The 22,481-nt window shown below is 43.7% G+C and overlaps 1 protein-coding gene across 4 annotated transcripts in view; it reads left to right on the forward strand.

Moving 5' to 3' along the window:
* Positions 1–22,481, forward strand: part of TIAM1 (TIAM Rac1 associated GEF 1) — a 537,211-nt gene that overhangs the window by 299,911 nt on the left and 214,819 nt on the right. For all 4 annotated transcript variants that reach the window (XM_069204046.1, XM_069204045.1, XM_069204047.1 and 1 more), the window contains 2 exons: positions 5,946–6,032; positions 17,465–17,683. In XM_069204046.1, coding sequence (XP_069060147.1) covers positions 5,946–6,032; positions 17,465–17,683 — 306 coding nt within the window. The remainder of the gene's footprint in view (positions 1–5,945; positions 6,033–17,464; positions 17,684–22,481) is intronic.

Here is a 22,481-nt window from a genome sequence, read left to right on the forward strand (position 1 = left end):
GGGAATCCTCCATCTGCAAGATGGAGGATTTCTAAAAGTTAGTCACTTCAGCTCAGGACACCTTAGGGGCTGTCCTGACTGGCCAGTGACTCCTCCTTGTTGCTTTCTTTGTTCCCTCCAGCCTTGCCGCCAAAAGTGGGGGCCGTGGCCGGAGGGGGCGGGCAACTCCACTAAGCTGGAGTGCCCTGCTGGGCTGTGACAAAGGGGTGAGCCTTTGAGGCTCACCGCCAGGTGTCACAGCTCCTGCCTGGGGGAGGTGTTAGCATCTCCACCCAGTGCAGGCTTTGTTACTGGCCTCAGAGTGACAAAGGCACTCTCCCCATGGGGCCAGCAACATGTCTCTAGTGTGGCAGGCTGCTGGAACTAGTCAGCCTACACAGACAGTCGGTTAAGTTTCAGGGGGCACCTCTAAGGTGCCCTCTGGGGTGTATTTTGCAATAAAATGTACACTGGCATCAGTGTGCATTTATTGTGCTGAGAAGTTTGATACCAAACTTCCCAGTTTTCAGTGTAGCCATTATGGTGCTGTGGAGTTCGTGTTTGACAGACTCCCAGACCATATACTCTTATGGCTACCCTGCACTTACAATGTCTAAGGTTTTGTTTAGACACTGTAGGGGTACCATGCTCATGCACTGGTACCCTCACCTATGGTATAGTGCATCCTGCCTTAGGGCTGTAAGGCCTGCTAGAGGGGTGTCTTACCTATACTGCATAGGCAGTGAGAGGCTGGCATGGCACCCTGAGGGGAGTGCCATGTCGACTTACTCGTTTTGTCCTCACTAGCACACACAAGCTGGCAAGCAGTGTGTCTGTGCTGAGTGAGAGGTCTCCAGGGTGGCATAAGACATGCTGCAGCCCTTAGAGACCTTCCTTGGCATCAGGGCCCTTGGTACTAGAAGTACCAGTTACAAGGGACTTATCTGGATGCCAGGGTCTGCCAATTGTGGATACAAAAGTACAGGTTAGGGAAAGAACACTGGTCCTGGGGCCTGGTTAGCAGGCCTCAGCACACTTTCAATTGTAAACATAGCAACAGCAAAGGCAAAAAGTCAGGGGGCAACCATGCCAAGGAGGCATTTCCTTACAGTCAGGAACTACAGTGGCAATCAGTGACGTAATGAAACTGGAGGGTGCCCCTTTGCAAAGAACATGGAGGAGCCCCCTCTCCAGACTCACTCAGGCCAGGTGCAGTGTTGAAGGGGCCCCCTGGAGGGCAGCTGCGGGGCCTTTGTTATGCCACTGGTGGCAATGTGTGCTTTTAGAGTTCAAAAACGTTTTGGTTTCTTTTTTGCCAGTGTTTGTTACAGTGTTGAGGGCCTGGTAGCTCCCACAACAATAAAGTGTTACAAAAGCCATGTCAAAACAAGACACGCATTGATGAAACTAAAAGACTTATAAAAATATGTCCGATCAGTTGGCTTTGTCAGTGTTTGTTTATTTTCATGCTTCCCATAATCGTGTTGAAAATGGTTCCACTGATTTTCCATTAGAAATATTTTTGGGAAATACTAGCATGCATCAACACATTTTACTAAATGACACTTCATTTGCATCTAATCAGAGAGCATTCTGGGAGCATTATACTTAGCCTCACAGCCTAAACTTTTCAAACACGTGTATACACATTTTCTTTTTTTTTTGTACTGGAACCAACGTCAGAAGTGAAGTGTGACCTTAAAACATTTATTTACAGCACTCACCCTAATAATAATGGCTTTCAAATAATGAACCATAAATACAAGTTCGAACAGCATTGTCTTTTGGAAACACATTACCTCAACTGCAGAGAGTTCCACTCTCTGTAAACAGGTAGCCAAAGGGTTTGTGTTGCAGAGGGTTGGGCCTACTTGTCCCAAGGACAAAGTAAACATAAAAACTTGTTCCCCTTGACCCCAAACAAGATGTCCGGGCCATAGGAATTTCACATCCCTGGGAGGTAATGGCCATTAAAGATAATAGAGGCCTCATTAATGCCACCTTTGAGACTCTTTTAATTGGTATACATTGCAGCATCTAGAGCAATGGCCCGGGTCATGATACAAGAACTCCTGAAGGTGGTAATGCATTGAAACTGGCAAAGATGCCTGGAAATGACAGCTTTCCAGCTGAATTTTATAAATGCTTCCCCCAAGTGCTAGTGGATAAGTACTAGCAGTGTTCAAGAAGGCCTTCGATAAAGGACAACTGCCTCCATCGATGGGATCAACGTTATGATGGCCTCGCACAAAGTCAGGCAGGTCCCTGTTGGAGACAGGATCATATAGACCCATCTCCATGCTGAACGTGGACTTAAATTATATGTTGCCTACTGGCACGGCATCTGCTAACCTACTTACCTCACCTAATCCATGATGATCAGTGCAGCTTTATCTTGCAGAGGAATAATACTTGCAGTCTACATCAGCTTGCCCATGTTTTGCTTTCTTCGAGCCTGCAAGATGAACCTTGTGCATCTGCCTTTCTTGATATTGAGCAAGCCTTTGACTCGGTTATATGGGAGTATATGTGGCAGGTAATGGCCAAGATGGGGTTTGGGCCTATGCCCTATCAGGCGGGTTAAAGTAATTTACACTAATCCTAGAGCACATGTACGAATGGGCCAGTAGGTCTCCTCGGAGATCCTCATGCAGTGTGGCACATGGCAGGGGTGCCCCTTATCTCCCCTGATTTTTGCTATGGCTATGAAGCCCCTAGCATTCAGACTCAGACAAGGACTGTACGACGAAACAACGACTGCAAAAAAAACTACTGCCTTAACAACGAGGTCGGAACACCGACCTCGTTGCTACTACTAATGATTTTACCACGAATGCCTTAACAACGATATTTCGTTGTAAAGGCATTCCTGATAAAATCATTAGCAATAGGCACCATTCACCCTACATCCCTCACCCCACCCCCCCAACCCCACCCCAAAACCTAAAACCCCCTGACCCCCCACCCACTCCCCAAAACCAAAAACGCCCCACCCCCCAAACCCACCCCAAAACCTAAAACCCCCTGACCCCCCACCCACTCCCCAAAACGCCCCACCCCCCCAACCCCACCCTAAAACCTAAAACCCCCTGATCCCCCACCCACTCCCCAAAACCAAAAACGTCCCACCCTCCAAACCCCACCCCAAAACCTAAAACCCCCTGACCCCCCACCCACTCCCCAAAACCAAAAACGCCCCACCCCCCCAACCCCACCCCAAAACCTAAAACCCCCTGACCCCCCACCCCCCACCCCCTCCCCAAAACCTAAACCCACACTTACCTTCGCCAAGTCCCTTCTTTGTACCTTAACCACGCATGTTCGTTGTTCAGAACATACGTAGTTAAGGCACAAAAAAACGAAGTCGTGGTTAAAAAAAGCGTTGTTGCGCTTTCGTTAACCACGACCTTCGGAAAAAAAAGTCGTAAAAAAGGATGTTTCCCTCAGACAAGTGCTTAGGGGTGGGGAATAACTGGGATCCACTGAGCATATTCTCGCCTTATATGTTGACGATGCTATGCTGTATCTGCGTAGGTCCGACATATTAGTCCCTTTGTTAGTTAATGTAATAACTGAATTCTAGGAACTGTCTGGTTTAAAACTGAACTCAACCAAATCGGTTCTCTTACCAGTGGGTGAATTAGCGGATCACTCACTGTCCCAGCTGCCCAATGTGGGCTTACTCTGCACACTGGATACAGTGAAATATTTGGGTATTTATATCAATTGGGACCAGACCCAGTTCTATGACAACAATATGGGTCGAATAGTAAAAAAATGTACTATTACTCTATTAAATTTTGGAACACACTTCACCTCTCCCTGATGGGTAAAATTACCCTGCAAACAATGGTAGTTCTGTCGAGATGCCTGTATGCTCTGCAGAATGCTTTCTATGAATTACCTGGGTCAGTGTTTTGGGAACTTGACACCTTGATTTTGGAGTTACTATGGCAGGGTAAGCGCTGTAGGGTTGGTGTGTCAACCATTAAGCAGGAATGGGCTAAAGGGTGAGTTGAACTCCCAGACCTTGAGCTATGTTACTACGCAGCCCAACTGCAGCATGCCGACCTCTGGCTGGATGGGCAACCCTACTAGCGACGTTCCCGCTTGGTGGGCACTCATGGTGATTATCAGCTGGGGGCCTTATTACTGAAGGGTAGGAACATGCTAAGGGAAGCCACGCATCTGATTTGTGTGATGGGTAAAATTTGGAACGGGGTGCTGACGTGGGTGGTTGGGAGGTGTCCTTATGCCCCTGAGCTTGATCTTTGGTTGATCCCCACATTTGCAGGGATAGCACGAGTGATGTCAATCACACTATGGCAGGGTGGCACGGCATTATGCTTTCAGACCTAAATCCTGAAGGCTGTTTCATCTCCGTTCGGGAGGCTGTGGAGACATTTAGTCTAGGCCATGGACAGTTCCTCCAGCACACTAACTGGAGGCAAGTTAGGCATCTGTAGCCCACGTTCCCAGAGGCTACGATGCCTGAGCAGACTCTAGTTACACTTTTGGCACTGGTGGGAGGTTCGGGCTTTGTGACACACCTATAGCAAGCGTTGCACTCTGATAAACATTTCCAGCCCTTGCGAATTGAAGAAAAAAAGCAGCAGGCCATTGAAATACCCCTCATCCCGAAAGATTGGGATAAAATACATGGGGTATTTCGTAAAATAACAGTTAAGGAAACATTTAAACAGAACTGATGCAATATATTATAATTTATCTAATGTATTTATTTCCTAAAAGACTTCATTCAGTTTACCCTTCCAGAGAACGGGGGTGCCATAAATGTGGGTTGGGAACTGCAGATTTTTTGCATATGGTATGGTACTGCCCCAGGTTGATTTCTTTTTGGGTTGATGTGTCTTCCACGTCATTGATTCGTCATTCATTCGTTGTTCTGCATTAGAGAGTTTGTCAATAATCTGACTAGTGTTCGCTCTTAAAGTGGCAAGTTCCAACTGCATTGTGTCCTTATTCATAGATTTAGCCAGTTCAATGACATCATCTAGTGTCTTTAAAATAATTTCCATGGTTGCATTAATATCCGTTTTAACTTTTATCAGCAAATCTGGGCTTGAATAGTCTGCCTCGGAACGCATTAGTGAGGATTTAGATTTTTTTTCAGCCATAGTTCAAGGTTCGGTCGCCAAACAAGTGGGATAGTAGTTGAGAGATTTAGTAGTATCAGCCTCTGATTAATAACTGTTTTTTCATGTTGGATGTACTATTCTACTCAGCTCAATTTCAGTTTATGAGCATTCCAGTTTCCATTAGTGAAATAAACAAGCCCAATAAGGTTACTGAGCACAGTGCTAGATAGCCAAGGTAAGTATTGATAAATCGCAGTAAGGGTGACCAGATTGCAAATTAGTTCAGAACTGAAGTTGACGAGATCTTTAGGGTGTCGGAGTCCTCATGATAACTTCAACACACATGTAGTCCCACTTTTATTCTGTCAGGTGGTGGAAAGCATTTTTTTCCCTGTTTTATTAGAAGCGGCCGAATCATACTGCCATTGCCTCACCGTCCAAGACCGGACCCTGTAACCTCCATATCTTAAGCAATATATTCATTCCAAAGCATGTTTTAGTCGAATATGTTTGAAAGCATATTCAACCAGTTCCTTTATGAATGTTAAGATGATGTTGTCCTACTTCTCATCACAGCAGCGTAAAGAAATATCAAGCTACTGGATTCTTTGCGGTATTAGACATACTTTGCCTATAGTGATTTGTAAGATTCAGAATTAAATTGTTTCTATCGAACTAGTATAGAAGTAAAATGTGCTCTAAGACAGTCAATTTGGATATGTCATATTGCATTAATAACCATAAATGGCATAGAACCTGGGCAGGGAAAATTATTCTCATCAATAGCACTTTTGAGTTAATTATTCAGTAAAAAATATTTTAGCTTCTTATTGTATTTTCTTTAAACATATTTTTATATCTCCATAGGTTTTTCATTGGCATCAGTGGAAGAAGAAGGGGCCTATCGGCTTTATGTAAACCATATAAAGGAAACTGGGCTAGCTTTTAAGAAAGGTATGAGAATGGGAAAAATGTGCCTCATCATTTAGTAATTTCTACTCTGCACACAAAATATTTTGTTTTTGGACTCTTGACATTGTTTTCTGTGTTTCCTTAAAGCTATGTTAAAAAAGACTACAGTGCTGTGTAGGCCTGTTGTGTTTGCACACACTGTATAGACATAAAAGTGTGAACTAGATCAGAATGGAACTGGATGGATGCTTACAATAAACATTTTTGTTGTAACTTTTGTAGCAATATCTGTTGCCAGCTACCATAGTAACCAAAATGTTTTCTAGTTAAAAAGGTGCATTTTTGTCTTTCCAGACAGTGATATGTAATGATGTTGGAATTGGGTGAGCAAAGTTATTTCCTCTGCACTACAAAACATAAACATGCCAAAAGCTGTGATAACACAGCAGCGTGTCTGTCAGTGAATCAGATGAAGGAGAGTTGACATTAAATTAATTCAACTTTTTGAATGCTATTCTAAGGTTTCCTGCATCTGAATGATTTGGACAAGAAGCTGTAGAGTCACCAAGAGGAAAGTAAAATAGCATGTGTGTTTATATATGTCATATCATATGCAGCGCAATGCTCTTGGTGCCTGACAATTTGTTGAATGGGAGTTTGACTTGTACACTTGATGGTGCTTTTACGTCTGTGCTCCATGTAGACAACTCACTAAAAGAGGGTAGAGTGCAAGGCATTTGGTGTGTGCAGGAAGTTGGCTCTGTATATACTATCTCAAAGTGAGAGGTAGTGTGCACAGAGTCCAAGGGTTCCCCTTAGAGGTAAGATAGTGGCAAAATTAGATAATTCTAATGCTCTATTTTGTGGTAGCGTGGTCGAGCAGTAGGCTTATCAGAGGGTAGTGTTAAGCATTTGTTGTACACACACAGGCAATAAGTGAGGAACACACACTCCAGGCCAATAGGTTTTGTATAGAAAAATATATTTTCTTAATTTATTTTTAGAACCACAAGTTCCAGATTTGAAGTAAATACATAAAATGCAAGGTACTCCACACAGGTAAGTTAGGAACTTTGAATTAGAGCAATAACATATACAGTTTTTGTTAAAATGGCAATAAGCTATTTTAAAAGTAGACAGTGCAAAAATCATAGTATTGGTTAGATTGTGAGGTAAGTAAGACACTTAAAAGTCTCAGTTCCTGGGCATAGGCAGCCCACCATTGGGGGCTCAAGGCAACCCCAAAGTTACCACACCAGCAGCTCAGGGCTGGTCAGGTGCAGAGGTCAAAGAGGTGCCCAAAACACATAGGCGCCTATGGAGAACAGGGGTGCTCCAGTCCCAGTCTGCCAGCAGGTAAGTACCCGCGTCCTCAGGTGGAGACTAGGAGGGATTTGTAGAGCACTGGGGGGACACAAGTAAGCACACAAAACACACCCTCAGTGGCACAGGGGCGGCCGGGTGCAGTGTGGAAAGCAGGCGTCGGGTTTTGCATTGGTTTCAATGGAGGGACCCGGGGGTCACTCTAGCGGTGCAGGCAGGGCATAGGGGGGCTTCTCGGGCCAGCCACTACCTGGGCTAGGCAGAGGGTCACCTGGGGGTCACTCCTGCACTGAAGTTCGGTTCCTTCTCGTCGTGGGGGCTGCGGGTGCAGTGCTTGGTCCAGGCGTCGGGTCTCTTGTTACAGGCAGTCACGGTTAGGGGGAGCCTCTGGATTCTCTCTGCAGGCATCGCTGTGGGGATCAAGGGGGTGTCGTCTTGGGCTACTCACAGGGTCGCAGTCACCGGGGAGTGTCAGGTGTAGAGTGTGAAGTCTCACGCTTCCGGCAGGAAGAGTGAGGTCTTTGAAGTTGTAGAAAAGTTGCAAGTTTGTTGCTGGTTGTTGAGCAGAGCCGCTGCTCAGGGGAGTTTCTTGTTTCTGGGATTCAGGGCAGTCCTCTAAGGCTTCAGAGGTCGCTGGTCCCTGTTGGATGTGTTGCTGGTTGCAGGTTTTCGAGTCAGGAGACAGGCTGGTAGGGCTGGGGCCAAAGCAGTTGTCGGCTTCCGTCGTCTCTGCAGGGCTTGTAGGTCAGCAGTTCTTCTTCTTGTTTCAGGTTGCAGGAATCTGATTTCCTGGGTTCTGGGGTGCCCCTAAATACAAAATCTAGGGGTGTGTTTAGGTCTGGGAGGGCGGTAGCCAATGGCTACTGTCCTGGGGGATGGTTACACCCTCTTTGTGCCTCCTCCCTGAGGGGAGGGGGGCACATCCCTAATACTATTAAGGGAATCATCCAAAACTAAGATGGAGGATTTCTAAAGGCAGGGGTCACCTCATCTCAGGGTTCCTTAGGGGCGGTCCTGACTGGTGGGTGATTCCTCCTTGTTTTCCTAATTATCTCCTCTAGCCTTGCTGCCAAAAGTGGGGGCAGTGGCTGGAGGGGCGGGCATCTCCACTAGCTGGGATGCCCTGTGGCACTGTAACAAAAGGAGTGAGACTTTGAGGCTCACCGTCAGGTGTTACAGTTCCTTCAGGGGGAGGTGTGAAGCACCTCCATCCAGTACAGGCTTTGTTCCTGGCCCATGTGGCCAGCAACTCGTCTGGCTGTGGCGGGCTGGCAGAAACTGGTCAGCCCACACTAGAAGTCAGATTGGTATTCAGGGGGCATCTCTAAGTTGCCCTCTGGGTGCATTTTACAATACATTACACACTGGCATCAGTGTGCATTTATTGTGCTGAGAAGTTTGATACCAAACTTTCGCAGAATTCAATGTAGCCATTATGGAACTGTAGAGTTTGTGTTTGACAAACTCCCAGACCATATACTCTTATGGCTACCCTACACTTACAATGTCTAAGGCTTTGCTAGACACCATAGGGGCATAGTGCTCATGCACATATGCCCTCACCTGTGGTATAGTGCACCCTGCCTTAGGGCTGTAAGGCCTGCTATAGGGGTGACCTACCTATGCTACAGGCAGTGTGAGGTTGGCATGGCACTCTGAAGGGAGTGCCATGTCGACTTAGTCATTTTCTCCCCACCAGCACACACAAACTGTGAGGCAGCGTGCATGTGCTGAGTGAGGGGTCCCCAGGGTGGCATAAGACATGCTGCAGCTCTTAGAGACCTTCCATGGCTTCAGGGCCCTTGGTATCAGGGGTACCAGTTACAAGGGACTTATCTGAGTGCCAGGGCTCTGCCAATTGTGGAAGCAAAGGTACAGTTTAGGGAAAAAACACTGGTGCTGGGGCCTGGTTAGCAGGGTCCCAGCACACTTTCAATCATAACTTGGCATCAGCAAAAGGCAAAAAGTCAGGGGGTAACCATGCCAAGGAGGCATTTCCTTACAGTGTGGTACATTTGGACAGTCTGGAGACATGGGATGGTTCTGCCATGAAAGAGGCATATGCTAGCACAGCTTTGTGTCTTACAGTCTATTTGGCTTCAGTGCCATCCACCAGATATTTGTGACATTTGAACCTGCTACAAAGGGGCAGTAGCTCTCTAAACCATGTTTTATCTTGCTAGCCAGTGTGATATGCGTGCAATTGTGCTGTTAGTTACAGGGAAAGGAGGTAACAATTTACTTAAAAGAACAATCTACAAGGGCAAAGGGAGCAGTATTGCAGCTAGTTGAGCTGCTGCAGTTGGTGAATGTGCTTACTGAGCTTTAACTTGCTGTTTTACATCTGTACATGACGTTAATGCCTAGACGTAGATGCTCAGTAGAAGGCACCACATAGGACCAAAATGTTCATGTTGTTGGAGAATTTCATAATGAAATGGAAGCAGAAAAAAAATAGAAATTGACTTTGTAGTAGAAACTTTACATCAGCTCATCAGCTAGAGGCATCAAGTAACTATACACACATGTGAAATGTATTTGTAAATGAAAAAAAGTGGTACTCAGAAATGTAGCAGTATTTACCATGTTCACCAAGTTAGATGAGAAAAATAAAGCATGTGACATCAAAGTAGTCCTTGTTTGAGAATAGCCCAAGGAAGACACTGGGGTTGTGATAAGAATAAGCAAACATTTCAACACCTCTCGGTGTTCAGAGCCAAGGATACACAATAATAATATGCGAGTTAGCAGTAAATTGGGGTAAAGCGTAATGGGGTAGGAAGACAACAGAGACACTGAATATCACTGATTTGACTTGTCATTCTGCTATGACAATATGTCTCCAGAAAACAGCTATACATCATTCGCCAGGATATTGTTGGAACTTTGACTTTCATAGAACTAAGAGTTGAAGAATGTCTTTGTAATTGATATTATGAGGCTGTTGGCATCATCCAACCCTCTTTTTGCTCCAAAATCTATAATCTTTAATTGAGAACACACTCTCTGGTTCTGCTATATATATTCAGGATTGTTTCTTTTACTGTAATGCAAATAAATATTCATTGGGACTATATAGTTTATAGGGATTTCAGTGACTCACTTCCTAAGCACATACCACTGCCTTAATTACAAAATGTGCATCAAGAAAGTAGCAATAGTCTTCAAAACTGATGAGGATCCTTCAGCTCCTCACATAGATTAGTATTCAAATGAGCAACAAAATTATATGTTTATACTTAAAGGATTACCACTGTAATGGTAGATTCAAGTTTGTTTCCAAAATACAATCAAAATCCTTTAAATACTTCTCTGTACCTTTGAATACTTTTCTGTATTTACCTTCAACATCAAACATGCTTCCAGATTAAAAAAATCTCCATGATTTTGGCAAGGTCCTATAACAGCGTCTAGGTATCTTGATAGTCTTTCGGTCTAGGTGTCTTGATTGACTAGCAAGGATGCTCTGGTCCATGCTGAAACGTATTCCTACTGATTTCAATATGACTTTAGACATTTCCAAACATTGAGAGAGTATTGTGGCTTCATGGGAAACATAGTTTCTAACGGATGCATCTTCCAGAGATGCAAGGTCTTTTGCCAAGTGGCATCTTTATTGTGAGTGCAGTGCCAGCCTTTCTTTCCCTGGAATGAACATAGCACTAATAAAGTGTGGGTACTTCACTTGGCGGTCATGCAATCACGGGAAAGTGGGACTGCTCCACAGGGCATAGGAGATAGACTGCTTGGCAGCATCCTGATAGTCAAACAGCTCGATTAGGCATTACAAAAAAAAAAAAAAAAACATACTAGGTCTACAAAAGTATACTTAATACCTACCTATCATAGACACTCAATTGATCAAACCAAACAGATGCTCTTGGTGAGCAATGAATTTGTCTTTGACAAATATATAGTGAATGGTCAACTAATAATTCTTGGCCCAATCTTAAATCATAGGCATCCCTTATTTATTTGAATGCATTGGTAATGGGAATCTGGAATCCTTTGGATCAGAGGTCATTATATGAGCTCTTTCTTGTGCCAAACAAATTACATGATTTGAATTTTCAGTTTGAAGATGGTATTTTTTCAAAGGTTTGAATTCTGATATGAAACTCTCCTTTTGTATCAAAGACCACATTGAGTATACTCCCTGTCCTCTTTCTGCCAATGGTTTCTACTATATTGACCCATTTCTACGTTTATACATCTGTTAGGGGTGACCTATGTTCCTTTCACAGCATTTATTTAGCGCCCACAGTTTTCATAAGTTGCTCGTCTTTGCTGGCTAGTGAGATTAGATCAGAGGCACTTCATATTTATCTTATATAGATTATTGGCTAGGCAAAGGGAAGGCCCTTAGAAAAGGCCATTTGGGCATGAACCAACCTGGTCACCCACATGTTTTCTGACTGATGCTCAAGTTTTTTTGACTGAGAGTGCACTGAGGCCTGCTAATCAGAACTCTATGCCAGTGCCCTGACCCTAAGGTGTGTGTCGAATTGACTTTACTGAATTAGAAATGGTTAACTTACCAGTATGTCCTTAACAAATGTTACTCTGGTACCCGGGTATGTAAGTAGAGAGGTACCCTGGGGCCTAAGTCCTGTAGCACTGCTTTTGCAACCCCGGAGGTCCCTCACGTGAACAAGTATCTCAGTCGGCCACTGCAGACTGGTAGAGCAGCCCTGCACTGCTGGCCCGACTGTGCCATTGAAAGCAATGGCAAAGCCACCGCTTCCCCTCTACATGTGTGTAACTCACTTGTCCAGCAGGTGAGCCATAAATGCAGGGTGCAATACATGACACAGAAAGGACATGTATTTCACATTCCCTGACAGTAAAACATGACAAATTACCATTTTACTGTGGAAAGACTTGGTTGCCCAATCGCCGAGTACATGGTTACATGCTAAACCCTCAGCTGTGCTAACTCTTGAACGGTGCGACCAAAGTGGCCACTCCAAGGTATCAAACAAATGGTGACATTAAGCCCGAATTATGTTTTAAGTTGAAATTAATGTAACTTTTTGTACTGTACAGTTTTAGCTAAGCTGCCACTTTGTTGTCCTAAAGACTCTTGTGCCTTCCTGGGCTCACATTAAGTCTACTTCACAAGTCCGCTTTATTCCCTCTTGGAGAGATGGGCAAACAACTCTCCGGAAGAAGAACAATGAGCGACTGCAGGACAGGAAGGTGTCACCTCCTTCATGCAGAAAGCCACTTAGTTGTTAGTTCCAAAAGACCAGCTTCAAAGGTGAAGCTGTCTTTGAAGAGCAGATTGTGGACACCGGGGGTAAGGCTGCCCCATTGTTGAGGTACCCTAGCACCCAGACCTCGGATCTCAAACAACTTGGAAGAAGGACTGAAGGAGGACTGCCCTGCTGCAACGAAGGACCAGCAAAGTTTTAAACATACACACTATCCAGATGTTTTGAAAGGTATGGAAGACTGAAGGGGTTTATGTTGCTGTAGGCAGTGTTTGTAGTTATATCATGGAAATCAACTAGACCATAAAACAGGACCACAAACTGCCAAAACTGTGAACCACAAACTGACCTGTCAGACCACCCCTGTCAACCAGACCGATCCTGAAGAGGTCCTAGAAGCTTAGTTATTTAAACATAGAACCTGAGTGCATGCTCGTTTTAAAAGAAGCAAGAATTCCAACCACAAGATTGTGTTACTTTTAAAAGATACATTGATTGATGATCTTTTGTTTATCAAGCTGTATGTTCCATACAACAGGTTGGGTGAGTGGCATGGGACATTTAACTGGCTAGTGATATCTGTGTGCCCTAGAGCATATCGGGCTTCTGTAACTACTTGCACAGAACTGAACATTATGGTATTTTGTTTAAGATGCCTGTTACTAAGGCTTTCATAGAGGTAGTAAAAACACATTCAATCACCCACATTAAAACCATTTACAATATTGTCACTGCTCATTATACCACCATTTGGTTAAAGACGTGGATGTCATCTGAAGTAATAAAACTGTAAAAGTGGTGTCTTTCTTTGCTTTCTTCGCTGAAAAGAGTCAGAAATGTACACCTCTTGGCTTTTGAGGACCAGTTCATTCAATCCATTAGAGTGATGCATGCACATACACAAGGTTCATATCTAATGTACATCGTAGTTTCATGTTGAACAGTTGAACTTTCCTTAAATGAGTTAGGTACATACAGTTAAAAGAGTATTATCATTATTGAGATAAAACTAAGAGAGGCAAAGCGATTGTTTTTCTTCTTTGGAAATACAAAGTAGCCAATGGCCATTTCCAAGTCCTGCCTGTGCAGATGGATTGTTCACCTCATACAACTTTACTAGAAAATTAAGCTGGCAATTTATATCAAACAAAGCCTGTAGCTCACTCAACAAAGTCTCTAGGAGTTAGTGTCCCTTTTGTGTAGAGTATAATTTGGCCAGGTATTTGCTGAGTACCAAGTTAAGTTATGCTCATGCATTCACAGCACACTAATTTATTGAAGCAAGTACCAAAAGAACTATAAATGTGAGACAAGCAGTGCTTAAGAATTGAAAGCTTGGACAGCCTCTAATACACAACCTATCTTAAAATTACTAGAGCAATATAGCGTGTTATAGAGTGTTATGCCATGCATTAAAGCCCTCTCTCCTCTCAAGGTGGATGACTGCCACATGAGAATGAGAGCCTTTATAATGCTATTAGAACATTTACCCCAAAGAGGGAAATTGTAATTTTCATGATAAAGTAGTTTCAGAAAAGTTCATCCCTGATCCTAGTGTTATTGAACTTTTCTATTACTTGGCTGGAAGAAACCTTATGAATCCCTGTACAGTGAGCAGAATCCACAACAGAACCAGATTGGATCAGACTACCTATACTTAGTCAAGCAGGGGCAGAATTCATACCATTTTAAAAGTGTGCCTCCCGCAGTTCTCAAATAGAGAACTTAATAAATGTATTAATCCTTCTACCACTTATTTTCTATTGTTGTTTTTAAAAACTTCCTCTGTGTACATGCATGTATTGGATTTTTTATAGTGCAAACTTCTTTGACAAGCAGTGGAGCATAGCATACACACAAAATATGAATCTAGTTTGTGCTGCATTGGTTGCTTTTCTGGTTTGCAAAGTGATCGGGGGAGCTTGAGGTCCATTATTGATGTTGTGCTCATTGAAAAGACATGTTTTGGCTCTTTTGGATCCAAGAGAAGAAGCCCTTCTGATCTGTGGTGGGATGTTTTTCTCTATCTTAACTCAAAAGCCTAGTGACCACTATAGCCTCCCTCCTATTTTTGCTTTATGGTGAACATAGATGCTGCAGTGAGAAACAAATACAACTTCGACCATTGTTAATTAGTCTACATATGGGTTGTCAGATACATTTTAGGAAGACACATCATTAGCAGGGTTATGACAGGTTTTCAGCAGACACTGTGAACCAGAATGTTACATGGTCCAAATGCTCTGAACAGAGGCTCAAGAATGTAGATATGTATATAAAAGATGAAAGGAGTCATCCTTGGCGTGGTCTCCCTTACCTTTTTGCCTCTGTTTCCCACATTGTTGATGTGTGCTGGACTCTGTTTTTGCTGTTTTTGTTACTCTGGGCACTTTACTACTACTAACCAGTGCTAAAGTGAAAGTGCTCCTTTACAAAATGTGTATGTAATTGGTTCATCCATGATTGGCATATCTGATTTACTAGTAAGTCCCTAGTACAGTTCACTAGAGGTGCCTAGGGCATGTAAATCAAATGCTACTAGTGGGCCTACAGCAATAGTTGTGTCACCCACATAAGTAGCTCTGTAATCATGTCTCAGACCTGCCACTTCGGTGTCTGTGTGTGCAGTTTTAACTGTAAATTCGAATTGGCAAGTGTACCCACTTGCCAGGCCTAAACCTTCCCTTTTCTTACATGTAAGGCACCCTTAGGGGTAGGCCCTTGGTAGCCCTAAGGGCAGTGCATGGTTAAGGTAGGACATATAGTAATGTGTTTTATATGTCCTGACAGTGAAATATTGCCAAATTCATTTTTCACTGTTGCAAGGCTTGTCCCTCTCATAGGTTAACATGGGGGCTACCTTTAAATATGATTAAAGTGTAGATTCCCTTTGGGAGCGGATAGACATGTGGAGTTTGGGGCCTCTGAGCTCACAATGTGAAAATACAGATTTTAGTAAAGTTGATTTTAAGATTGTGTGTTTGAAAATGCCACTTTTAGAAAGTGAGTATTTTCTTGCTTAAATCATGTCTGTGACTCTGCCTGTGTGTGGATTCCCTGTCTGGGCTGGTTGCACCTCTCACAGTGACAGAAAAGGAGCTGGGATGTAGCCTGCATATCCTGATAAGCCATCTGTGCTGGGGGGGGGGGGTGGGGAAGGAGTGGTCACTCACACCTGAAAGGGCTGTGCCTGCCCTCACACAATGCAGTCTCCAACCCCCCCCCCCCCCCCCCCTTGTGTGTGTCTGGGGCCTGGTCTGGCCAAGGCAGGATTTCACAAACAAGAGAGACTTTCCTTTGAAGTAGGCCTACTTCAAAGGGAAAAATAGGTATAAGAAAGGCACCTAAAACCACAGAGTTTAGAACACTTCTGGAAACCAAGAGGAACCTCTGCCTGGAGAAGAGCTGAAGAGCTGAGGAAGAAGAGCTTCCCTGCCTGTGACTGTGCTTTGTGGAGCTATCCTGCAGTTGCTGCTTCTCCCTGTGTTAAGAGGACAAAGACTGAACTTTGTGTTGCATTCCTTCTTGTGAAGATCTCCAAGGGCTTGGTTTAGAGATTGGCTCCTGTTGTTTGAAGTCTCAGGGACAGCAAATAATTCTCTCTGCCAGCACCCTGGAGAGACTCCTACCCTGCCAAGTGGTGCCCATCCAGTTCCTGGGACCCTGAAATGAGAAGCTGGCAGCCCAAAAGTGAGAAATCCTCGCACACACCGGCGTGCAGGGAAAAGATCGATGCAACTCTGATCTGCGGCTGAAAAATCAACGCGCCGCCGGCTTCACGGCTGAAAATCGACACTCGCCAGCATCGCTGATGGAGGCTTGTGAGATTGCAACCTGCGCTGCGTGATTTTCGGATCATCGTGTGGCTGGATTTCTGACGCAAACACCGCTGGCCGTGTAAAAATTACTCCAGGCCTGCCCGGACCAGAGAGTGCTGACCGGATCAACGCATCGCTCTCCTGCGGAGAGAAGAAATGACGCATGCCGACCCGACTAAAGGAGAAGCAACGCATGGTCTCGCTTGTGAGTGATATCGATGCATCGCAAGCCCTTTTTGACACACACTCGCCCATGCTGGGTTATTTTTGACGCACCCAAGGTACATTTTCGTGCTAACAGCATTATTGTGTGTTTAAAATTACATGAAGACTCTTTTTGCATTTTTAGTGATAACTTGACTTGTGTATTGTGGATTTTTGGCGTTTTGGTCTTGTTTTGTTTAGAGAAATATTTTCTATTTTTCTAAACCTGTGTTTTCATTTTGTAGTGTTTTCATTAAGTTACTGTGTGTGTTGGTACAAATACTTTACACTCTGAAGTTAAGCCTACTGCTCGTGCCAAGCTACCAAGGAGGTAAGCAGGGGTTAGCTGAGGGTGATTCTCTTTTACCCTGACTAGAGTGAGGGTCCTTGCTTGGACAGAGGGTAACTTGACTGCCATCCAAAGACCCCATTTCTAACAAGGAGGAATGCCAGTATATGATAAAAACTCAGTTTCTCAAAGAGAATAAATGTAGTACAAAATGCAAGTAGTTTCCACCAAAGAGTACTTTTAAAAGCTTGTAGTTCCTGATGAGTTTGAAAGGGGTCAGGCTTCAGAAAAATATATATTTATACATGTGCAATCAGCTTTCCACAGAAGATCTTAAAAACATGTCAAAAATCAAAACAGTAAATGAAATGTAAACTTAAAAGGAACAGGGAAGCTGGAGAAGAATACTATTTAGCAAGCATGGCACTGTTGGAATATGCACTGGCTCTGTATGTAAATTGGCAGGAAACTGGCAGAATAGATGATGTGTGAATCCCATTAGAAGTACAGGTATTATTTACAAAAAAAGTTTATATCAAAGCTATAAGAGTGTACTGGTTTAATCAGTATATGAATAACTGTGTACAGTTTATCATGTTTTTCCTAACACATGGTTTCTTATTTTAGGTCTTAAAGTAGGTGATGAAATTATTGCGATAAATTCCAAAGCAGCAAAGAATCTGAACTCATCAATCTTAAAACATTTCCTTGCTCAGCCATCATTGTGCCTTACAGTGCAGACAGTTCCTACAATAAAGGATGGCCAACGATTATTGCAGCCTCCTCCACGCCGTTCCGATCAAATGACCGATGTGTCTGACAGTGGATATGATTTCAGCAGTCCAGGTAGGATTAATTGCCTTAGGTTTCCTTTCAATGCAACTTGTATTGAAAGTTGGGTATCATGATCTTCTGTTGAGCACAAATGAATATAAATGCATTCAGGTCATCGGATTTGTTTCTGAAATGGCAAACTAGTGCATTATGTAGCCACATTACTGCATAATTGTCGCATTACGGCATACTGTGTCTGCTGAGGCCTCTCAGCCATCCACCATAATAGAAACAGTTGAAAGATCTCAGACCCAAGGTTAAAACACTTTCTTCGATTTATTTAGTGCATTATGTGTTTATTTTATTTAATAACATATTTTATTAGGTTTTTCATCAAAGAAATAGTGCCTTGCATATACATTTTATCACTTCCCATTTCCAGCACCTCCAACAATCATGGAGCTTACCCCCCACTTACCACTCCATACTTCACATATGCCAAGGACTCCCCCATCCGACCCCCACCATACCTAAACAATTTGCCCCAACCATTTCCCCCATACTTTGTTTATGAGGGCAACCTCTGGCCTCATAGACCGACCTCTTCTGCACGGTGCACCAGTCCACTCCACAGTGCCATTATGTAACGGTAGGAGGGCCAGATGCCCGCCATTGGGCCACTACATCTCTCTTAGCCACTAAGAGGGCTGTTCCCAAACATCTATCAGCTCTCATTCCTCCAATTCCTTCCATCACTCCCAGCAGGATCGTCACTGGGAAGAAGGGAACTTCCCATCCCAGAACTCGTCAGCTCAGCCACCACCAGTGGCCAGTAATTTTTAATTGGGCCACAATTCAATACCAAGTGATAAGTCGGCCAAACCACTACGACAGCTGGGACAGTCAGGGGTGACATGTAGACCTGCGTTAGTCACACTAGGGAGAGGTATGCAGCATGGAGGCAGTAGAGTTGGATTAGCCATAGGCACGGGGTTGTAGTGAGCATTCCAGGTGCCATCAGAGCATCACGCCAATCCTCGTCTTCAAGTGTTCGCCCACACTCCTCCCATTGGAATCAAAGGATCTTGAGGTCTCCCAGGGTATTTAGGATGAGTGTATAATATAATTGAGATATTTTTCCTTTGTTCATAGATCCCATAAGCAGTTTGGTATCAAGGAGATTGAACTCTGGCGGGGGGTGTCTCTGCTTATCTGGGTATAGAGGGCATGGCGTAGTTGTAGATACTTACAGAACTGTGTGTTTGTAAGTGCAAATTTAAGCTATAGTTCTTGGATTGATTTCAGTTGCGTACCTGACCAGACATCCCCTATTAGCGACAGGCTGATATTGTTCCACTGCCCAAAACCCTGCAGTTGCGCCGTGCTTTGGAGCCAAGTGCCATTCCAGAAAGCATTTGTGTAATTTTGTTCAGCCATCGGATGTGACATAGAGCTATTCTCCAAGCCAGCAATGGCAATATGGTGACTGGGTCGGCTTCTCGAGGAATTGGGGCACAATAAAGCATGGATATAAGTTGGGGAAAGCTCATTACGGGCAAGTCTAGGTGGAAAGCTGGGTCATCCCATCTGCCGTTGAACCACTCATGGATTACCAGGAGGTGGGACGCCAGATAATACAGGTATAGGTTTGCCATACCCACACCCACTTCATACGTCGTGCGTTGACATGTCTGAAGTGCCAACTGGGAGTGTCTTCTTCCAAAGGAAAGAGATCACATATCTGTCCAGTAGACGAAACCAGTGCTGTGGTGTGTCAATTGGAGTATTTTGAAAAATATAGAGAAACCACGGCAGCACCATAATTTTAAACTGTGCCACCCGGCCCATAGCATTTATTGTTAAGTGTTGCCAGTTAGCCAGATCTTGTTTGGTTTTCCTAAATAGAGGCTCCAGGTTAAGATTCCATGTGAGCTCCGGAAGAATGGACACCCATATACCCAGATATTTTATGCTCAAGCGTCGGATAGGAATGTCGTTTTGCCACGCTAAGCATTCCCGGGAGGGGTCCAGTGGCACCAACACTAACTTAGAAGGGTTCGACCTAAGTCCCAAAGCTGCTCCGAAATACTGAAGAACGAGGCCTAGAGAGAGCAGGGTTAGCTATATATAGGAGGATATTGTCTGTGTATAGGGCGATCCGGTCTTCCTTCCCGTCTTCCCAATTCCAGCCCTGGATTGGGAGGGTCAGTACGAATCCGGTATGCCAGTGACTCAATTGCAGGCGTGAACAAAAGAGGAGACCGGGAACACCCCTGCTTGGTTCCTCGTGTGACTGGGAAAATGGCAGACAGGACACCATTGATTTGCACTCTAGCTGTGGGCCGCAAATAAAGGGCCTGAACCAATCTGCAAAATCATGATTATCTAATAATGGATATTTAATGCCATTTGTTGGTCATTTTGGATATTTTTCAAATAAATTCCAAATACTTGCTGATAGGAGGGGAAAGTTAAGCTGAATTGGAGGGAGTAGGTTAACACTGTCTAAAATTATTCCCCCTCAACCCCTATTTTCAGTTGGTCAGTCTGACTTGAATCCTCCTAAGAGGTTTCCTAAGCTTCATGGGAGTGGGTTCAGATCTCAAGTGAGGATAAAATGTTTTCCAGAGTCTTTCCTTGCACGCTCGGTGACCAGAGGTTGTGTTTGACCCTTTTGAGCAATTGTTGGTCAATCAGATGAGCGGACGTTTTACAAAGTACACTGGTGGGTATGCAGCTATACAGGGCCTTTGCTTCAAGATGTTTAATTAACAAGGTAGAGAACCTTACATTTAATTCTGGTATCTACAGAGAGCCAATGGTGTGCTTTGAGGGTAGATTTGGTGTGGCTTGCGAACGTTAAGGCACATGATGGCTGCCTAGACCTGAAGTCTTTCAGAAGAGCTGCATGTTCATACCATTTGCCACTGTGTTTAAGTGGCAAAGGTGAGATTGGCATCTAGGAGAATCCTTTGATCTCTTCCATACTTAAATGTACTAACTATTATTTGTTAGTTCATTTCCTAGACCATGTCCATCTGAAATGTATATAAAAACAATTTAAAACTGAAGTGTAAAACAAAATGAAAAAAGCTATTTCAAACATACTTTTTTTCTGTATCTTTAAATATGCCACTGAAGTTACTCCACATCTCTTACTGATTATAATGGCATTTATTTAGAGTGAAACACAAAACACTTTAAACAGTTCATCAGAGAAATATTAAGGCATTTGGGGCCTAATTACATAAAACTTGCACGCAAACAAAATGGGGCATGTGTGCCTTTGTGCTGTAATTTGTACTTGTACATAATCATTGTTCTCCTGTTGCAGACATAAAGAAAAATGTAGTGTGAGACAATAAGATTTTTGTAATTAATCCTTTATCTGTGGCTTTCAAGGGGTTATTATAGAAAAAGGTAATGATCCATGACTAAATAATCTTTGTGAAACCATGAAAATTAATTTTGAAACAAAGTGATAATGCATCAAACTAAATTTAGTCTTTCACATTTTAAAAGTTGAGAAGAATGATTTACTTTCAATCCACATGTTTTAAACAACAGTTTAGGTAACTGGTCTTCATTGGTTCTCTTTAGAACATGGCCTGATTGAGCCATTACAAATATTCTAGCATAAAAAATGGCTCAAAAGAGCCTTTGAGTAGATTTTGCTCCAGGGCAGAGTTTTTTTAAACTGGCACTTGGAGTGTCGTGGAAAATAAATTAAAAAAAATAACATTCATGTTTACCAATCTACATACACACTGCAGCAGATATAAAGGGCAATGACATTGCAAGACCATGAGGGGGTTGCAGTTCTGGGGTCAACCAAAAATGGAGCGACCTGGGTGAGAAGACCCACCGCTGCCCACCAAGGAGTGAAGCAGCAGTTCACAAAACTGCAGCGTCAGCCATTTCAGGGCAAAGAAAGGAGACAGCCTTCCAGAGAAGCCAACTCCTTCAGCAAGTGTTTCCACCTATCGACTGCTCCACCACATAACAACAGTGGATGGCAGGATAGAGGCCTTCCCCCAGTAGTGGAGGAGGGTCATGTTAGACAAAAGGATCCTCAACTTCATCCAACATGGGTACTGCATAGAACTTGCATAGAACTTGTAAAGACCCCACCCAGGGTCAAACCAAAGAAGAGATTCTACCTGGTGGAGGAAAAGTGCTATCTGCAACATGAAGTGCAGGAACTTGTACAAAAAGGTGCGCTACAAAGAGGTACCGGCCGACTCCTCCCCAAATTGGTAGTGACAATCCGCTTTTCCGTTGGAACTGTGCTTCCTTTTGTTTTTTCTATTATTGAGGAGATTGATGCACGGGACCATATAAATCTCCCAGATAAACTGCCCCTCTCTCTTATTTCCTTTGTTGCAATACAGAGAGTACCCACAACAGAAATCAGTCAAGGGAACTACTAAGTATGCTTCCTCGTTCCACAACTGGGCAAGTCACTAAGACCAAACCTGGAACTTCGCTGCTTAAACAAATTCATAAAGGCGCAACAATTCAAAATGAAAACACTACTAGAGGTCACGCAGCAGGAAAGGGACTATATGCCAATCTTAGACCGAAATGATGCTTACTTACACATTCCTATGAACTGCAAACACAAATGTAATCCATGGTTTGTAGTCAAGAGGAACCATTCAGGATTCTCCCTTTCGGAATCAAGTCGGCACCTAGGGTATTCACAGAATGCCTAGCCTCAGTGGTGGCCCACTTAAAAAGCAAAAAGAACAAATGTCTACCCGCACCAAGCCTACTGGTTAATCAAAGCAAGCGTGTACTCACTGTGCAAAAAGGACACCAGGACAGTCATGGAAATGCTTCACGGGCTAGGTTTCATGATCAACCTAGA

The sequence above is a fragment of the Pleurodeles waltl genome, chromosome 8 (assembly GCF_031143425.1).
Source record: "Pleurodeles waltl isolate 20211129_DDA chromosome 8, aPleWal1.hap1.20221129, whole genome shotgun sequence".
Classification (NCBI taxonomy): Eukaryota; Metazoa; Chordata; class Amphibia; order Caudata; family Salamandridae; genus Pleurodeles; species Pleurodeles waltl.